Raw genomic sequence first — 20,574 nt, forward strand, 5'->3', positions numbered from 1 at the left:
TTTTTCGACATTAATATCTTGAATGTTCATATCTAGAAATCGATACGATAACGATATATCTTTCAGCCCTACTTCCATATGAGGTCCTGAATCAGATACAGATCTGCTGTTGCATTGTGATCTCATTTTAAACAGCTCAGAATTCATGCAGCTTTAACATCACTTTAAATTGAGATTAATCACAACCCTGTACTGGACTGAGTCACTCAGATGCGATAAAGTCATTCAGATGAGCTCAACCTTAAACATCTACAGGTGTAAATGAAAAATACACATGAAATCAGCAGTAAAGTGAATGAAAATAATCATATTCAAGAGCAAAACATTGACAGGGACTATTTCACTGTGCAATAAATGTATGACAATGCATTCGTCTACTAAAAAGAAAGGCTCTTACAAGGCCTTTGATGAATTTACTGAAGGAAATAATCCAAACGTTCAAACACAGCTACTTTATCTATCAGTTCAAGACCTAAAATCTAACAAAATAATGTAAGGAGCCAAAGAAAGACGCCCCTGATCTGATCTGGGTAATAATGTAATGCCTGTTGTGTGAACGTCACCATTTTTGGCCACAAAACATTTCTGTCTGTTCCCAAATGGTATGAACCAGTAGACGGAGAAGAGTCTAACCTGCACAGCTCAGGTTACAAGAGGTGGAATTAGACTGGTTTGACCACAACCCCCTCCATTACCACCACCATCTTTGACAGAGGAGTCAGAGGAGTCACCGGAGGCAGCAGTGCAGTCAGAAAAGGCTTATTTTAAAACAAGACACCACGCAGCGTAGGTTATTTTCTGAGGTAATCTGTTTACAGCAGCAACCCACTGCTTCATCTCAGAGCTTGCAATGTAAACTGTGAGTTAGTGTTAGCATGATGTTTACTTGTACCCCATCCACTGGTTAATACACAAAGATAACAGATGACGCCACAGTCCTGCAGCTATGACTGGGTCATTAACGCCGCTCAGTGTTTCTGCACTTTGTATAAATTTTCACATAATCACAACTTGCACCAAAAGCTTCCTTTCAACTGAAAAACAAACATGTGAAGCTGTCATCTTTATCTCGAGTCACTTACGTAAAAGGTTAGCATTTAGAATATAATGATGATTTTCTTGTGTATTTCAGGAACACAGTAGCCATGTGTTGTTGTGGCTCTTACCCGTGTGGAGCGATAAAGGGGAGAGCGGCCGGGACAACGTGGGCGACGGCGTCCCGACACCGAGGCTCTTCCTGTTGCTGCTGCGACAGCTGCAGAACAAATAAGAGGAGAGAGAAATCAACAAGTGTGAACACAGTCATCTGCATTCTCATCAATAAATGTGTGATACGTGACTTGCTAAATGTTTTGTTGTTCATTTCTATCAGTGGCAGCCACAGCGTCAGGAATAGTGTGCTGATAAATATGCTGACTTGGACCGGGCGATATCGAGTATTTATTTCAAGATTAATGGCTGATTCCACACAGTTGATTATAGTTTTAAATTACTTGTCGGGTTATGATTTTTGACGGTACAATTGGGTTCTCCCCAATAGATCTGGGTTATTTGGCTCAGTACAACAAGCCAGTCATCAAAAACCTGGGTGTTAAAATGGACTCTGACTTTAAGCTTGATAGTCAAGTAAAGGCAGTCGTGAAGTTGAGCTTTTTTCATTTAAGGCAGCTAGCCAAAGTGAAGTGAATCCTTTCAAACAGCATTTTGAAACTGCAATCTATGCCTTTATCACTACTCTGCTGGACTACTGTAATGCACTGTATTTGGAGGTTAGTGGGTCTTTCATCAATTGTGTTCAAATGGTACAAAATGCTGCTGCACGTCTTTTAACTGGCACTCGTAAATATCCAATCCACTCCACTTTATTTATACAGCCCGTTTAAACAACAAGAACATTTCCCAAGTGCTACACATAGGATCGTAAAAACAATAAAACAAATGTTCTCTATTTAACTCTACCAGTCCTCATTAAAATAACAAAAAATAGTAAGACCAAATAAAATAAAATATACTAAAACAATAAGTCCATAAAACTAAAATAATGCTATAAATAAAACAATAAAATCAAATACTTAAAAGTAATAAAATAAATAAAAGACAGAGAGGGCCATGCAACTCGTGGAGTGACTAAATATGGGCACATTCCTCTGGTTTTAGCATCGCTCCATTTGCTGCCTGTTCATTTTTAAATTATTTTATTACCTCTGTCAAGGAGGTTATATTTTCATCGGGGTTCGTCTGTCTGTTTATTTGTTTGTCTGTTAGCAAGAAAACTCAAAAGGGGGGGTGGGGGCACTGATCTGCCGTGGCGGAGGTCTGTGCTCTCCGAGTGCTTTTATATATATATATATATATATATATATATATATATATATATATATATATATATATATAGAGAGAGAGAGAGAGAGAGAGAGAGAGAGAGAGAGAGAGAGAGAGAGAGAGAGAGAGAGAGAGATAGATAGATACTTTATTGATCCCCGGGGGGAAATTCATTGCTTTTCTAGTTTTATTTATTTGATTTTATTGGTTCTTAATACTTTGACTAATTTTATTCCCTGTGCTTTTTGTCTTCTGTACAGCACTTTGGTCCACTGTGGATGTTTTAAAGTGCTTTATAAATAAAGTTGGATTGGATACAAGACATAACATCACAAAAACAACACAGATAAAAATGCAATAAAAGATGCAACAAGACAAGAATGATAGAAAAAATAGAAACCACCTTAGAGGATGGACTGAGGCACTAAATTTCTGATTTTTTTTGTTAACTTTGGTAATTTCCTTTGTTTCGATTTATTACAACCTTTTTTTCAAAATGGTGAAATCACGACAGAGCAAAACACTCAAAGTTTGAAAATGTTTGGAGGTGCAAAAAACACCCTCAAGACAAAAGATCAATGTAGACCATCATAAGAGCAACATTATTGTTTCATTGTATGGAGCATTTCATTATCGAAAATTTTAATTTACTGTTTTCTGACTACACTGGACAAAACAAGATTCAATATTTCTTTTTTTTTGTTTTTAAAAAAAAATAAAACTACAACCCATATTTCCCTGGAGAAACAAATTTACAATAAAGATATTACAAGAAACTAACAGGCTGCATTTAGATTTTTTTATTGAGCAAAAAAAAAAATGTCTTCAGGGGAAAAATAAGGGTTTTGTTTGTTTGTTTTTTTTTATCAAATTAATTCCATTTGATGCCAGGCCCTTCTTAATACAATATACACTAAGTAAAATAAGTTTTCCTCAGTTCTAACAACTCAGACTGTCCCTGTTAAAAGTCGTGTCTAAAACACTGATGCAACAAATAACACAATCCACCGATAACACATGAATGTTTCTATTGTCTGATCATGAAACGCCTAAGCTGACAGATAAGCCAATCCCAGAAAAACACGCCGGTGTCGTCCTCTAAGCTCAATGTAATCATTTTGGTCTGCGGTTTATCCACCTATAATTACATGTTTGACTCATGCGAGGCCCCGGGCCATGTTTGTCTGCATCTGTGTCGACATCACCGGGACACAAAAGAATTACAGTGATGTTTCATGTCAGTGTACCACCGGGCAGATTAAGAAGACACTTGACCTCTAAAGTAGCAGACTGTGATCCTGTAAGCTCAGCTGCAACAGTAACCTGAATAACATGACTTGTGTATGTGTGTGTGTGGGTAGAAAACAGAGGTCGGACTGGAGCAGACTCCCAAAGACGCAACTCAAACTTATCGCATTCACTTTAACCCATAAAGACTCGAACATCCACCCGAGACTAAAATCATCTTCTGATCTAAAATGTTAAATAACTGTTGAGCCATTAAACCTATCAATACATGTAAATAATTGGTTTAAAATACAGTTTGTCATCTTTTCATAGTCATCAGATATGACCCATTTGGACGTTTAGAGGCTCTGCAGTGAACGTGGAAACACCGTCATCTTCAACAACATTGAATCACCAGTACAACCCATGGGGTTGGATCAATGACAGTGGATGGAGACACTTATTTTATGTTCAGTTAATGATATATTTTGCAGAAAAAGATACTTTTTCTTCAGTTGTCTTTGTTTTTGATATAATAACACTCAGTTTTACTCTGACCCTTAATGAACATCTACATGATAAGTAGGGGTGTAAGAAAATATCAGTTCCACAGTATATCGTGATATTTCATTTCATGATACTGAATCAATATTAAAAATGTGTATCAATATTTTTAGGTATTTATTCAAATGCAGACATGGCGGACTTTTTTTTTGTGTTGCCAGGTACTTGCCAATACACACCCCCAATGATGAGTAAATCAAGCATAGGAAAATACCTGATTTTCACTGAAAAATGTAAAATACAGAGGATAACATTAGAGTAAATGGTGATAAATCACTTAAGAAATGTTAAAAAACAAGAAAAATTCATTTGAGAACTGCCATAAACGTAGCACTGTGTCTTTATAGGTTATTCAGATCTTCAGTGCTGCAGATCTATCAACAGTAGATGTGTTTCCACAACACAACAAGTGGATTTGAGGTAAAACTTTGTAAAGTCACAAATATTAAAAAAAAATGGAAATAACTTATGTTTTATGACCAGGTTTGGAGTGAAAAACATTGGCTGCGTGGTGTAGTCTTAAGGTGGCGCTATGGGCAACAATACTTATGACTGTATTAAAACTGTAATGAACTGATGCAAAGAAGCAGAACATTCTAGGGCTGTTTATAACTAATGTGAATGTGAAGTTTTTATTCATGGGTTAAAACAAGGAGTTACACGTTTTCCTCATTGGTCTGTACTACAGAATGTTAATACCGAGTCAAAGCTCTGCCCTTCCAGTTGTATCCCATGAGATCTAATTTCGGGAATAAATCTTTTTCCAATCATTGCCAAGAGACAAGTGATTTTTTTTTAGTACGCATCATTTACACACATGATATCTGTCAGTTTAAAAGTAAGTCAAGAAAGTGTCAGTTTGTTGTAAAACTGTTGAAGTATTAGACTGAAAACAAATCCAACAACTTCGCAGGCGAAAGTCACAGAGGAAATATCATCGTAACTGTTTCTGCAGCTTCAACATGACTAGACTGGGCACTTCTTCACCTCTTTTAATGCCACTCTAAAAAGATGAGCTAAAATGTGCCAAAATTACATGTTTCTTTACGACAAATTGTGACTTTGACTCTTAAAATTACTTTTAAATTGACAAACATATGTGTAAATGGTGACAAACTCAAATGTGATCATAGAATAAGTTGTCTCTCTTCACCGATGCCGTCCATATGTTTTTTGATGTCCCATGGGGCACAGGGGAAAGGGCGGGGCTTTGCCCATCTACACCAACAATGTTTTTATGCTCTTATGGGAATATTCAGGAGAAAGCAAGGACTAAGTTAAAGCTGAAGTGAAAAGCTGTTTCCATTCTGCATGACATACATTAACACTGTTTTCAAATTGGTAAAAACCTCACTGGCATAAACACTGAGAGTGAAACTAAGGTTTCTTTCAAATCTGTCTGTTTCAATCAACCTTTTCTGATGTAAAATTTAAAAATGCACATTAAATGTTCTGCAAAACAAATGAGTGAGAAATGTGTTATTTGTATGATGTGTGATATGACAGAAAATAGATTAACATGCAAGTTTGGGCAGAAACCAAACACATAATTGGGGTTTAATGTTATGTGTATTTGTCTTGTAAAGGTACAAATATTATAGTTGTACTGAGTAGAAACAGACTGAATAAACCGCATTTTATAAAATATAAGTATCTGCAGAACTTAGATGGAAAAAAAAAGCTCAAAGAAAAAAGAAAATTAGACCAAGAACGGCCGACTTCTCTGATGGTTTAAGTTTCATTCAGTTTTATATTTATTTACACGACTGATTTACTCATTTAGCTTTTTTTTTTTCTAAGCACTGTAAGAAGCTGTTGAACTTCACATCTGATATAGTCTTTTTTCTGTTATAAACCCTCATTATTATATCTCTGTAAAAATCAGAGTACTTCTAATACTGAGAACACTTAGTACAGCTGTAGTCTATGTGTAAAGACTGATGAACATAAAGTGGAACCAAATGTCATAATGTTGCTCCCAGACTCACACAGATGTACACCATGATCAAATTAGCACCATACCATGTCACACTACTGCGAGTCCAAATGACGCAGAACTGACTGAGGACACTGACTCCTTCACATGAGTGTGGACAAAGTATGCTACGACGTTAGTATCGCTGATGTTTTATTTGCATAAAACCTTTGTCCACTTCACCCTCGTCTTCTCTGGACAACACCAGGCTTTACTTGTTTTTACATGAGTTTTAATCTTGTTTTTAACCCTCCTTTGAAACATTTTTATCTTGTTTAAGTCGACCAAGTTGAAATAAATTTCATCACTAGAACGTCTGTCCTTCAAAATAAGAGTGTGCCGTAAAAACTATAGATTACAGAGTAAGAGCTTGTTAATTAAACATAATTAAATAAATTATCACCAGTTCCTTAACCCGCTGGTATCCCACTAAGTGGTCCTTCCTAAACAGCAAAAGCACATAATCTGTACAGTACCATAGTAATGTCAAAATGTTTTTTATCAACTTGAGCCATAAAGAAAAATACCAAATACTCAATAACTGTCAGATTTTTTTTTAAACCTTTAAATGCCACCTTTGCAATGTAAACAAACCACATTTTTTGATGCAAAAAACACAAAAAATTTTTTTCCCTCCAATATACAACATAAAAATTGTATTATTTATTATTAGATTTGTGCAGCCTGGCATATGTCAATAATTAACTGCAACATTAGCTGATATGCATTATTATATTTTGTGTTAGGTAAAATGGTATCTGTCACTGTGCATTTTTGCTCACTTTGGAGAAGGGTGCTAGTGTAGTAATTTTTCATTTGTTTACTATGTGCTGATTTAAGTAGCTGGGTCAGAATTTTTAAAATCCGGCAAAAAATGAACAAGTTTGGAATTCTGACCTATTACAAATAGTGAAAAATAATATGACCTTTTATAAAATGAAATGCAAAGTGTGCATAATATGTTCACCTGGATACTGGACAGTTAAAAAGGACTGTAAATATTTCTACTTTTAAAAAATTTGCTAAAATACCAATAGAGTGTTTATAATAAAGAGCTCTGAAGTTCTGCCAAAGACACCAATGTATTGCATAACATAAACTGTAAGAGTGTTAATATTCCGATTCTTAATTTATCACCCCTAAATACAAAAGGGAGCTCTGAGAAATTATGGTCACATTTTAGTGCTTCTATGATGTACTCGCCCTTCTGTCTGTTCAAAAACACATGAACAAAACCTAATCTTTTTCTGTTGTTGATGCTTTTCTCCTATTGCAACAATCTCGTATCGAACTCTGACTTCTCCGTACTGTTACACCGCTACTATTTAAAGTATAGTACAGATCAGGCTTTTGATTTCTTGCTGCCCACTGAGATTTAACTCGAGCGATGAGATTATTTCCGCCTTCGCAGGAGCTCTGCCTTGAGAAATGTTTATATAACTGCGACTCTAATCTGCAGGCAAACGCATGGAATAGCAGCACTGGCTGTGTCAGATGAAGAAAGAAAACTGACGAGAGCCAAAAGCACAGAAAGGAGACGTTGTGTCAACAGGCTACAGTCTGGAGGGAGCGGGAGCAGGGAGAGCGACAGCAGGCCGGGCTTGAACTGCAGATGTCAAAGACCTGGTGCTTGTGTCTGGGTGGAAGGGGGGGGGGGGGGCTTTAATCCCCCGATTTTAAGAAGAATGGACAAACATTACCAAAAACATTCAACTAAGAGCAAGGAGTTCAGAATGGTGTTGAAAGGATCATTAAGACAGTCTGATAATAGAGCTTCGATGACTAGTTGATTAGGTGTCGACTATTGAACTAATCAGTTTGATTAATATCTGGTAAAAAAAAAAAAAAAAGCCCAAATTCTTTGCTTCTCCCTTGATTTAAGTGTACATTTGAGGAGTCTAGAGGCCTTTATACATTTTAGGATCATTTTGGATCAATTTTACTATAACTACATACAAGAAAATTTGATTTGGCTTTAGTTTTGCACAAAATAACTTGAACACTGCACCTAAGCCTTATAATTACTGCCCTTAAATGTGAATATTCTCTGATTATTTCCTCCTCTGTAGAAAATACCTAAATATATCTGGGGCTCTGAACCACACTATACAGTTTATAACATCACCTTGGGCTTTGGGGAACACTGTTTCACTGCTTCGTGACATGTAATAGACCATACAATTAGCTATTCACCGTTCATGAAAAAAAATTATTATTAAAATTAGGAGTCATCACAGCTGATAGTGTATATAGCAGTTTTTGACTGCTGTAACCATACTTAGGGACCAAAGTGGCTAATATTTACCCAGTTAATCTGAAAGTTGGGTAGTCTATAAAGTTGTCTGAAATTATGTCAATCAGCACGTAATTTGACATCCTCAAACGTACAATCATATGGAGTTTATTGCCATAAAATAGTAAGTAAACCTGAATCTTAGGCTGGACAGTAATCGTGCCAAACCAACCTGTGCCATTATAAAAGTACAGATAGGCTGCAATACAAATGTTCAGTTTAAGGAGTATATAACGGCAGAAATGGAGAAAATAAACACCTACACCTCCCACACAGTCTCACTACGTTTTACTGTATTTACCTATATTTGTGCTTCAAATACAGTGTATTACATGCCTTTTCCAGGTTAACAAAGATATTTTAACTCAAAACTGCAATATGGCTTTTCTCCAAATCATGCAGCTGCACTAGAAGACATTCTAAAAACAGTTATTAATGTTATAACAGTCAACAACAAAGTGATCTGACACTGCAGCTGAAATATAACATGTAAAAATACAGTCTGTGACTCTGCCCTTGTTTTCTATTCATATCTTTTGGTTTTAGAAGATCTTCTGCATGTAAATATAGGTATTTAGAGGGTAAACAATGACTCTGCGATGCACCAGCCCCATTACCAGTGCTTACAGTGTTTATCTCTTACTGTAAACGTGAAAAACTATTTATCTAGGAGCTCCAGAAACCATCCTCCTGCAGCAGCCTGCGGTGCAGATACAGCATGTCCTACCTCCTCTATGGCAAACACTGCAGACAAATGGGATCAGTTGCTTTTACAGTCGTATTGTTTTCTGGACAAAAGCTGTGAAGCTGCACAAACTCATTGCCGACCAAACACAACAGCTAAAGGTTTTCTGACAGGAGCTAGCTTAAGTTGAAAACGTTTTACCTCAATTTTACATCAACTTAAAGTCGAATGGGAGATAAAGACGCATTCAAACGCTAAGCTAGCTCATCCCAACTCCTCTCAAGTACCTTTTGGAACGCTTAAGCAGGGCTCCCGGGACAAAGTGGGACTTATTGTGGCTCGGCTGGCCGGACCAGTGGCTCGGATCCGACATGCTGGAGCCTCTTCTTGGATAACCCCCTTGTTCCAAACTTCAAAAAGGAGGTTTCAGAGACGCGGGGGTCGGGGCGACGTGAAACCCGCTCCCGCTGCTCTCCCCACCATCGTCTCCTTCTCCTCGGCGGTTTCTTTTGTCTTCCCGCCGCGCGTCGTTACATCCTCCGGGGCGCCGCTGGTGGGTGTCGGTCCGGTCCTCCGAACGCCGCGTCCATGTTTGTTTGTGTGGTTCGTTCACGCGCTGGTTCGTCCAAACTGGCGCCGCGCGTGAGTTCGCGTGAGGAAGCTGAGACTGGTGGTGCGTTCACGTCGCGATCGTTTACTGCGGCTTCGTGCTGCTGCAAAGCATCTAGGCTGAAAAGCACAAAAATCCTTCCTATCTACTTCTCACAAACGTTTTTCCTTGGCCTCAATGGAAAACGCAATAAAGTCAGGAAAGGAAAATGTAACAGGACGTAAAAAGAAATGGCACAGGGGGAAAAAATCCGACAGACTTCACTGATAATACGCGAAAAACTAGTGTTCTAACAATGGACTACAAAAAGTGCATTTGGATGCTAACAAACAAACAACCTAACTAACCAACAAGCTAAATCTTTGATGAAAGTCTGAATTCATTTGAATTTAGGAAGCGAAATTTCTATGCACTTTTTTCATACAAATCTGACAAATGATGTTTATCGCTATATATGTATTAAAACGTTCTCCTTATCACAAGAATAAATCTATACTTCATCATCTAGACAAATATTAACAACAGTGACATGCCAGGGTAATAATGTTCAGAATGGCAACAGGTTAAACACTTGTTCCCTCAGCCACGTGCCGTCGTGTGATGGAGTTAAAGTTTTCCTACAGCATTTAAAAGCAGCATAGCATATTGATGGGTTGTACCATAAGGAGTCTGTGAGAGGGAGGGTCACAAGTGTCACTTTTACATAATGGCACATTCCAGTGTTTAACTATCTTGAATTTCTGAACTGTGTATTCAGTTTTGTTTTGTTTTTTTTTTACATTTTTAACGTAATTTTATCTAATAATCGTTTTAATTACAAGTAATGATAAAATTGAAGTGAATAATTATGTATTTTATCACATGTTATGAGAGTGTGTTAGATAGATAGATAGATAGATAGATAGATAGATAGATAGATAGATAGATAGATAGATAGATAGATAGATAGATAGATAGATAGATAGATAGATAGATAGATAGATAGATAGATAGATAGATAGATAGATGTACTTTATTTATCCCAAACTGGGAAATGATTCATTTAGTTTTGTAACTTCTTATGCCTAACAATCATCATCAGTTGAAGATGCTGTGGCCTTTTAATTTTCCATTATTAAAAGACTGTATAATTATTTGGTTGACACAGGTGTTGTCACTTCTATCAATTTTCTGAAAACATAAATCTAAAGCCTTTTCTCTTTTTTTGTGATGAAGATAAGAGGTAACAGAGTAAGTATCTTTCCTAGCTGACACTCCTGAAAAAGTTCCTCGATTTTCTCTAATACATTTATCAAATATGCTTTATCGATAGTTTAATACAAAGCTGACGAACATTTAACGTTTTCACTGTTTGGGTCACATCAGACACTTCAGGGCAGCTGTGGCCTAGAAGGTTAGAAAAGCAGCTTGTGAAGGGTCACCAGTTCAAGTCCCCTGTTGACTGATGTGCCCTTGAGCATTGCACTTAACCCTCATTTGCTCCTCAGGCACCTGACATGGCAGCTTACCACTCCTCGTCTGCAATGTGTGGTTTGTTCCTGTGTGCTCAGCTGGCATGTCTACATGTCAAATATACTGACAAATACAGAGTCTGAATTAATTAATTTGACCTGATTTGAGCAGCGAATGTCTGACTGAGAAGTCGAGCTAATGCTGTCCACCAAAACCCCCAGGATGAAATAAGTTTACTTCTGCTGTAAAGTTTATCATTTTCCCATGGAAATCTATGGGGATTAACTCACTTTTGGATCCCGCCCCCAGTGGACATTGATGGAACTGCAGTTTTCATCACCTACATCAGCTTCACGTGGCTTGTGCACACCAACATTAACCCTTTCATGCATAGTGGTCACTACAGTGGACATCTATTCTACAGCTGTTCTCTTGTATATTTGTAGATTTTGTTGTTTTAGTTCCGTAGCAGCTAACACAGTGGACACTTATGCATCATCCCATACACTGACATTCATACCATTACTGTAACTTTGCTGTTCTTGACAAACCTGATCTGCAGTGACATGTTTGAGAGTAAATCAAGTGCTTGTTCTTGTTATTAGACTGTAACTAATAGGTTTTTATCTTTTTTTTTTTTTTTTTTTTTTTTACCAAAATGGTTTGTTTTTTGCATATTATCTCCATGAAGTGAGTAATTACTAGCATTAGAATATGTTAAAATGTGAGAAAACATCAGATTAGCTGCATTAAAAATGTTTTTATTTCATAGTTTTCACACAGTATATCAGTAAATATGTTTCTTTGCTTGAAAAATTAAATGCATGGTGTCCAGCTGAATGGATATTTTTGCAGCTCCATGAAAAGTAGGTCCATAAAAAATGTCAATTGCATTGTTTTTTTTATGCCTGGAGGAATAAAAACACTCAGAAAAAAAAAACAAACTTAATTATGGCTGTCATAATTCATGCATGAAAGGGTTAAAGTTCTCTCTGTTATTACCCCCCCCCCCCCAAAGGCAAGGCAAGTTTCTGTGATTGTTAACACTCCAGTAGCAAAACTATTGGTTAGATTCATACCAGATTGCGTTTATAGATTGCCAGTGACCCAGAATAGATGTCATTACACTTTGGGAAAAGTAGGTTAAAGTTCAAAATTTCAATGAATTTTTTAAAATCTTTTTTTTTTTCTTCCTATTTACTTACAATGGGCAAAATTTGTCTATGCTGTCCATGCCTATGTTGACATCAGCACACGCAATGACATGATGACATCATCTGGATCGATGCCAAAATAAGCTGCAATACGTGCAAAGGTCGGGGTCTGTGGTGCCTGGTGCCACTTGTTTATTTATTTATTTTATCTCTGGTGGTCAGTCTTGAAATCTTTGATCAACTGGTAAGATTTAAAGGTTAATATGTTGCCATTTTCACTAGTCTGTTCCTTGACCAAAAATACATAAGTATACCAAACTGCAGCAGTCAGCTCTTTCTGGATTTTGTGTGATGCCTGAGACACACACACACACACACACACACACACACACAGACACACACACACACACGCACACACACGGACACACACACAAAGTCCACCTCCCTTTTATAATATACAGTAGATAAGATACAAACCTATAAATAATATTAATTCCAAAGTTTTAGATTGAAAAAAGTAAAATTCCATTATGAAAATTTTACATCTACAAACTGCACTTGAACATAACATGGAAAAAATATGACCAACCTGAAAGTTATTAAGAAAAATAAGTGCAATTTGAACAATATTATACCTCACCTTATCAGTTACACATGTACATTACAACTTGCAGACCACAGTGGATCTACAAATACACAAAACATTTAGTAACAGGCAGAATATTGTTATAATTCCACTTACTTCTCTTTAGACATTTCGTGTTGTTCATATTTGTTTACGTTATTCACATTTTTGTGCAAAAACAGTTTGTAAATGTAAACATTTTCATGTGATTTTACTTTTCACCCTAAACCCACTTGAGATCATATTGGTCTGCATGTGGCCCCTGAACTAAAATGATTTTGACACCCTATTGTTAATATCTTCAGTGTAATTTTTGCATTTCACAAATTCATCCAACGGGCTGGACTGGACCTTTTGGCGTCCTGGTCTTGGCCCACGGGTCATATGTTTGTCCCCTCTGTGTTAAAGCTAATACCATCAGGAGAAAATGATGCACATAGTGAATATATCTGCATCAAAGGTTAATGAAGGGAACAATTTCCTTGCATACAAATAGAAAATCTGATGCAAGAGAATGAAGATGTTTTTGTTAGTGAGTTAACAGGAAGGTCTCAGATGCAAAATGTCGCGCAGAACGATGCCAGCAAATGGTGCAATCTGCCGAATTGTTGCATCAAATCACGCCTGTGTCAAAACTGTTATGTTGATCACATCTGAGAGAATTTTTTTTTTTTTTTTTTTTTGCATTTCCAGAAGAATTTGCTCATTTTTCAGCAGAGAAGATGAGATTCGTTACTCTTCGATGTGTGGTGTGACAGCCAGGCTCTGCTCACACATCCAGACACATGCTGGATGCAGCCGCCTCTGTTTGCAGTGTTGCCTTCCTCCACAGCACCCAGCGCCGTTGCCAGGCAACCCACACAGACTTGGAGACAACGAATAAATGATAGGCTTTCAGTGGTGAAACAGATCCTCCTCAATACACAAAAACAGTTGGACTTTTCACATATTTACACTTTTTGTCCTGTGTAATCAGCTCATTTTCATGCAATTTAACAAGGTCCCGCTGTATATTTCCTGAGTGGTCATGAAAATATTCAAATTGGCTGTTTATAACTCAATAAGGGTTTGTCAATTTGGACAAACCTCTTAAACGTGTCATTATTTCTTTAATTGATCTGTCACTAATGATCTCCTTTGTCAAAGTCAATTGGAATTAAATCTGGGAGAGAAATAATAACAGTGATATAAATTTAACACTTATAACTATTTTGTGATGGTATTTAATGTAGAACAAGAGTTAAGATTATATCTATAGATTGTTTTTTTGTCCTTTTTGCCAAATAAATCACAAAACTGTAGAAGAGTCTGTTCTTATCTTGTCTTTATGAAATTTTTTGTGTCTTTTACAAATGATCAAAAGCACAAAAAACTGTCTTTTTCTTCAGCTTTCACTCAGGATCAAGAAATAATTATTTAATATTTACCATGATAATTATTGATATTGACTGATGCGACAATTTTCATCATCAACATCAGTTTTTGGCTGTACCACCTAACCTTATCTGAGTATAATTTCTGTCATTTTTTGTTGTGTTTTGAATGTAATCTTTATATTTTTGAACCAAATAACCTAGTAACATGCATATATAGTGAGTTGCAGAAATATTTGACTAAATTGCTCATAAACATGGCATCTTTTTTGGTTTTTGCAGTTGTAATAGATGGACTAACAAGGTTACCAGGCATGAAAGCTTAAATTTAACAGGCCTGTTCTGCTGGCAAAGACAGTGAGAGAATGTTCCTACTGGTGAAATGAGCGGTTATTGAAAGAGAAACATGTTTAGTCTGATGGTGGTCACTCTGGTGGCCGTCTTACCTCCAGGGATGAAGGGTTTGTAAGGGGCTGCAGGGGCTGCAGGGGCTGCATGGGCTCAGGAGGGTGGGGCTCTGGCAAGTGGGTGACAAACTGTAAGGCAAGACATGGTTGGATGGATTAGTGCGCTGACTTTGGCACGTCAGCAGAGGTGCTTTGGTGGAGCGTCTGATTGGCTGGCTGTGATGATGATGCTGCTGCCCTTTGACCTCCCATGGTTTGTTAAAGGGAGTCTGAGTGCGACTGACGGGCCCGCTCGTAAACATTCATACCCTACTTTTCCACAGATGGTATCAGCTAAATTTGCCTCGGCTTCACTTGTGCCGGCTCGGTTTGGCACCAGCACCCGCTGCATTTCCTGTGCAGATGAAGTGGTCGTCATAGCGATGCAACAAAAAACATATTACAACGTCATCTTCAGGACAAGAGGAATTACAATCTCCAAATTAAATAATGGAGTTTTTTCCAGCAAAGAATGGTGTTGTTTTGACTCAAATCTAAGGTGGATTTCTGAAGATGAAGGCTGCTGGAAAACGTACTGTTGTTGTTCCATTTGTTTTTGTTTTCAGAGTTTTCCCACTAACTCGGCTTGGTGTCCTGCAATGATGCCGATGTTGACGGTACAATGATTCTGATCAAACCCATGTATGATCAGCATGATTCTATGTCATGTTTAGTACTGCTTTAGCCTGACCAGAAGCTCAGCAACGGTGATACTAGAAATGTATTCATAATATCATTATTAGTATTGTTTTTGGTTCTGAACCAAAAACAACGAATTCAACCAATAGTTTTGGTGCTGCAGTGTTAAACAAGTTTAACACTTGTTAAACAAGTTTAACACTGCAGCAGCAAAACTGTTGGTTGAATTCACACCAAATTGGGTTTATAGATTGCCAGTGACCCAGAATAGATTTCATTACATTTTGGGAGAAGTAGGTCAAAGTTCAATTTTTTAATGATTTTTTAAAAAATCTTCTCTTTTACTTATAATGAGCGAAATACGTACGAGGGGCGGGCTTTGTTGTGCCTGGCACCACTTGTTTTATTTATTAACCTTTATTTAACCACCAAAAAAATCCCATTGAGGTTAAGAGCCTCTTCTGCAGGGACTCCTGGCCAAGACTCATTTGCAAAAGAGGTTCTTAATACTACGTGGTATTCATACTACCTGTTCTCATATAGTGGAAAATTGGAAATGCAAAATTGTCGTGCCGACTTGAGGTAAGTTGAGCTGATACCATCACTCCAAAAGCTCTGTTCAGGCCGTGCATGCACATCCACCCTGAGATCTGCACATCTGGTCACAACTGGGGCTAAAATGTGTCCTAAAATGTGTGATCGCGACAATCAGACCTGACTTCCCTGATCAATATGAAAATGTAGACGCTCATCTAGAGCCTAAAACACAGTGGATGCCTTGATTTAACCCATAAAGACCCAAACAGCCACTGGTGACCAAAAGCATCTACTGATGTTCAATACCTGTCATCCACTAATTCTAACAATGCATGCAAATAATTGGTGTAAAATGCAGTTTGTCATTTTTTCATGGTCATCAGATATGACCCATTTGGATGTTCAGAGCTCCGTAGTTACCACAGAAACACTGCCATCTTCTACAACACTGCTTCACCAGTAAAACCCATGGAGTTGGATCAATGACAGTGGATGGACACACTGGGTTTATGTTCAGTTAATAATATATTTTACTGAAAAATTCACTTTTTCTTCAGTTTTCTCTCGTTCTGATATAATAACCTTCAAGTTTAATCTGAGCTTTTATGAACATCTACATGATCTGTAAATTAAATATAGAAAAATACCTGATTTACACTACAAAATGCAAAATACCAAGGATAATATTATACTAAACGGTGATAAATCATTTAAAAAAGGTGAAATAGAAAGAAAATTTCATTTGTGAACTGCCACAAAAGTAGTACTGGGTCTTTATGAATTAATCTGAACAGGCTGAATCTGAAATGTTTGCCTCATTCAGTTTCACAACTTTGACCTGCTTCTTTTTGTTTTCATTGGTTCTACTGATGAGTGAATTTTCAAGCTTGTAAAAACGACACATTTCTAGCCGCTCTACACATAAGAAGCTTACGATAAACAGGCTTTAAACCACTTTAATACGCTGCTGTCGTAAAGCTGAGTTTCACTTGCACAGAGTATGTAAAGTGAGTATTTAGTCCTGGACCTGTTCTGTTCAGACTGACAAAGTCTGACAGTGGACTGATGTGTTGAAGACGGCCATAAGTTGAATCAGTGTGAGAATATATGTGGATATAAAGGTGACTTAAGTGAAAATTCAGTAACTTTTCCCATGAGCCCCATGTCTACGTATGCATAGGAGCATATAAACATACTTATAAGACATTATATTGCACCTGTAGAGCTGCGTAATCACGATTAAAAGCACTTGTGATTATTCTTAATGTTTAATAAAAGCATTAATAAGCCTTTTTACAGCAGTATCAGATCCAGTTAATAAAAACAGATTGTAAAGTGTTTTGTGAAATGTAAAATTTTATCTTTCAATTTATCAATTAGTCAATTACAGACACTAATAGTGACTTATAACCAGCTACTTATGTAAGACGTGTCTATAACTCAGACATTATATTACTTAACAAAGCCTACGGACACTTTAAGTTACTTGTAATCACATTATAATGCATTGAATTAATAATTATGTGTTAGAAAATGATAATGTATGACCACAGTGAAACTTTTATCATCTTTAGATTCTTGTAAAAACAGTGAACTATCTCACCATGTAAATTACTATAAAATCCATTAATAAAATCAATATTCTGAATGTTTATAGATGCTTACATGAGGTATAATTCATTACAGACTTCATTATCACTGTTAGAAAACACTATACAGCCCTAGATGCACATTATAAGTCCACTGTTGCCCATAAAGACTAATATATTTCTACCTCTTCTCATGAAATGATTGTGACAATGTGATTTATTCTAGATCAAGTGCAACTGGGACTCAGTATGTAGTCATTACACCTGGACAAAGGTGATTACTGATGTGTAGAAATGTCTGTGTAGGTTCTCATTTGCCCATGTCATCGTTCTTCTTGGTAGTTCTTCTCGGTTCAACTGGACTAACTTAGCTAAACTTTCTTTAACCCTAACTGGTCAAGGCAGACGGCCATCCTCCTCAGACTGGGTCTGCTCCAGGTTTCTGCTGTTAAAGGGAAGTTTTTCCTTCCACTGTCACCAGTCACAAGTGTTTGCTCCTGGAGGATTCTGTTGGGTTTCTGTAAACTGGCTTAGAGTCTGGTTTGGACCAACTCTATATATAAAGTGTCATGAGAGAACTCTTTTGTTGTGATCTGGCGCTATATAAATAAAATTTGATTGATTGAGTGATTTAATTGGTTTTCCCCTGTAAGTCGCTTTGGAAAAAAAGCATCTGCCAAATGCGTAAACATAAACATAAACATAAACATAAACATAAACATAAACATAAACATAAACATAAACTAGTCCAGTTGAACCAAGAAGCACTACCAAGAAGATGTGTAGAAATAGGAAGAAAAAGAGGAATGTGTCTGAAAATGGAATTATTCAAACTTCATGGGCAACAGTGTTTATTCATAATATATTCTGGTGCATTATATAGACATGGGCATTCAGAGAAAGTGTGACCAAAACTTCAACAGTATTTGCTTTGTGTGCGTGCGTGTTTGTTTGTTTGTTTGTTTGTTTGTTAGCAAGATAACTCAAAAAGTTAAGGATGGATTTTCATGAAATTTTCAGGAAATGTTGATACTGGCACAAGGAAGAAATGATTAAATTTTGGTGGTGATCGGGGGGTGGGGGCAGATCTGTCCTGGTGGAGGTCTGCGCTCTCCGAGTGCTTTTCTTGTTTAAGTATTTCAGATCACTACCAGTGCACATCTCACTACATGGCGTGAACACCGTCCACTTTTTATGGCTCAACACATAACTTTTGCATGAAAACATGCATGCTCAGCCATAATAAATCCTACTGCTGACTTGGAAAGAGGATGCTGACCCAGCACTGTCGCTGCTTCCTATTGATTTGCCCGTTCAGATGTCAGCTCTGCCTTATGGACTCCACAGTGCTGCTATTGTCTCAGTGCTGCAGAGGCTCCTCGGTGTAAACACAGCTCCGGCTACCAAAGCACTAATGAACGTGTTGTCATAGTAATGCAGCGAGGATGAGAGGAAAAACAACTCCTTGCACAAAGACTCCTCATTCTGCAGCTCATACTGTAATTATACAGCACATGCGACTCATTAGACTGTATTTAGACTGACACATCTTCTCCTTTCAGCGTCCAAACCTGAGTCCTGAACAGCACTGAAGTGTGTCATCATCCAGTATTAACATTTTGCATTTCAGTTTTGTTGTCACTTAATGGGAATTCCTATGCAAGGTGTCAACTGGGTGGAAAAACTCAGTGATTCATTGGTGCTAGATGTTCAGATTAGCAGCAGGATTGCCTTCAGTGACAACAGCAACAACAACAGCAACAACTACATTTACAGATATTTTCAGTCTGAAGTTATTATTCTGTGACTTTTATGGACTATAATAAAAGCCAAAGTAAAGAATGAACTTCACTAGATTCTTAGCTGCATTTCTTCACATTCATGAGCTCAGCAGCACATTTTTCTCACACTTGCAAAAAAAAAAAAAAACTGCAGTACTTGATATTTTTGCAGATCTGAAACCTAACGGTGACATGTTTTATTTAGAAAACGTGGACTGAGCAGGCTATCGGTGCATCCCTGAGCCCCTCCCTGTGCACTGAGTCTGAAACCTCCTCTGTATTTCTGCGCGGGAGCAGCAGCTAAAACGCCTAAAAATGAAAATGAAATGAACACAGCGCATGCTCGGGCTGAGATGAGATGATCCATGGAGGAGGCAAATGCATGGATCAGAGGATGGGGATGTGAAAAGGGAGCTCCTACGCCATGTGGATCAGCATCTAGTGGGCAGCAGGTACTCCCTCCATCTATCCCTCCCCATGAAATAAAAAAAAAAAAAAAGAAGATTACATTCACCCTGGAGGAAGAGTGGGTGGATGTAAAAGCTGCAGCCATGTCCTCTGATGGAGACAGGAATCACAGGTTAGCAATTAAGAGGAAAATATCAAATATCTGCTTTTCTAGGGAGTGAAATCCATCTGCGTGTTGTGTTCTTCTGCTGTGAGGGGGAGCATGTGATTCATACAGGAAACACAACACGGCAAACACTGAACAAAAGACACAGGGAAAAAAAAAAAACACAAAATATCATGAGCACAGAAACCAGCCTGAAGCGATGAGACCTACCTTTAACATTCTGAACATTACTGGAAGTCAAAAAAGACAGTCTGGGAAACCAAAACAAACTCCTCCTTCATGCAGTTTTACAAGTTTACAGTTCAAACATGAGGTGTGTGTTCACTGTTAAAGTTCAGGATTTGTTTTTTTCTTTCCAGGCTTCATTTGCTGTTTAACCCTTTCATGCATACTGGTCACTCCAGTGGACAGTTCTTCTCCAGCTGTTCTCTTGTATATTCATGGGTTTTGTTGTTTTAGTTTCGTATCATCCAACACAACACCATCACATACACTGCAATTCATACCATTACTGTAACTTTACTGTTCTTTATAAACCTGATCTGCAGAAATATGTTTTAGTGTAAATCAATAGCTAAATGTTATTCAACTGTAATTTAAAAGTTTTCGGAATCAAAAAGTTGTTCTTTTTTTTGCATATTATCTCTATGAAGTGAGTAATAACTAGTATTAGAGTAGGTTAAAATGTTAGAAAACATCAGATTAGCAGCATGAAAAATGGTTTTATT

At 37.3% G+C, this 20,574-nt stretch overlaps 1 protein-coding gene across 2 annotated transcripts in view; it reads right to left on the minus strand.

Moving 5' to 3' along the window:
• mast3b (microtubule associated serine/threonine kinase 3b) overlaps positions 1-20,574 on the minus strand; it is a 58,372-nt gene that overhangs the window by 36,642 nt on the left and 1,156 nt on the right. Inside the window, exons 2-3 of one of the 2 annotated variants that reach the window (XM_030132354.1) lie at positions 14,727-14,816; positions 1,167-1,255 (exon numbers count right to left, since the gene is read on the minus strand). In XM_030132354.1, coding sequence (XP_029988214.1) covers positions 1,167-1,255; positions 14,727-14,816 — 179 coding nt within the window. Of the gene's footprint in view, positions 1-1,166; positions 1,256-9,353; positions 9,719-14,726; positions 14,817-20,574 lie in introns of those variants that run through there. The other variant, XM_030132355.1, reaches the window with a different exon arrangement.

Source organism: Sphaeramia orbicularis, chromosome 4 (genome assembly GCF_902148855.1).
Source record: "Sphaeramia orbicularis chromosome 4, fSphaOr1.1, whole genome shotgun sequence".
NCBI lineage: Eukaryota > Metazoa > Chordata > Actinopteri > Kurtiformes > Apogonidae > Sphaeramia > Sphaeramia orbicularis.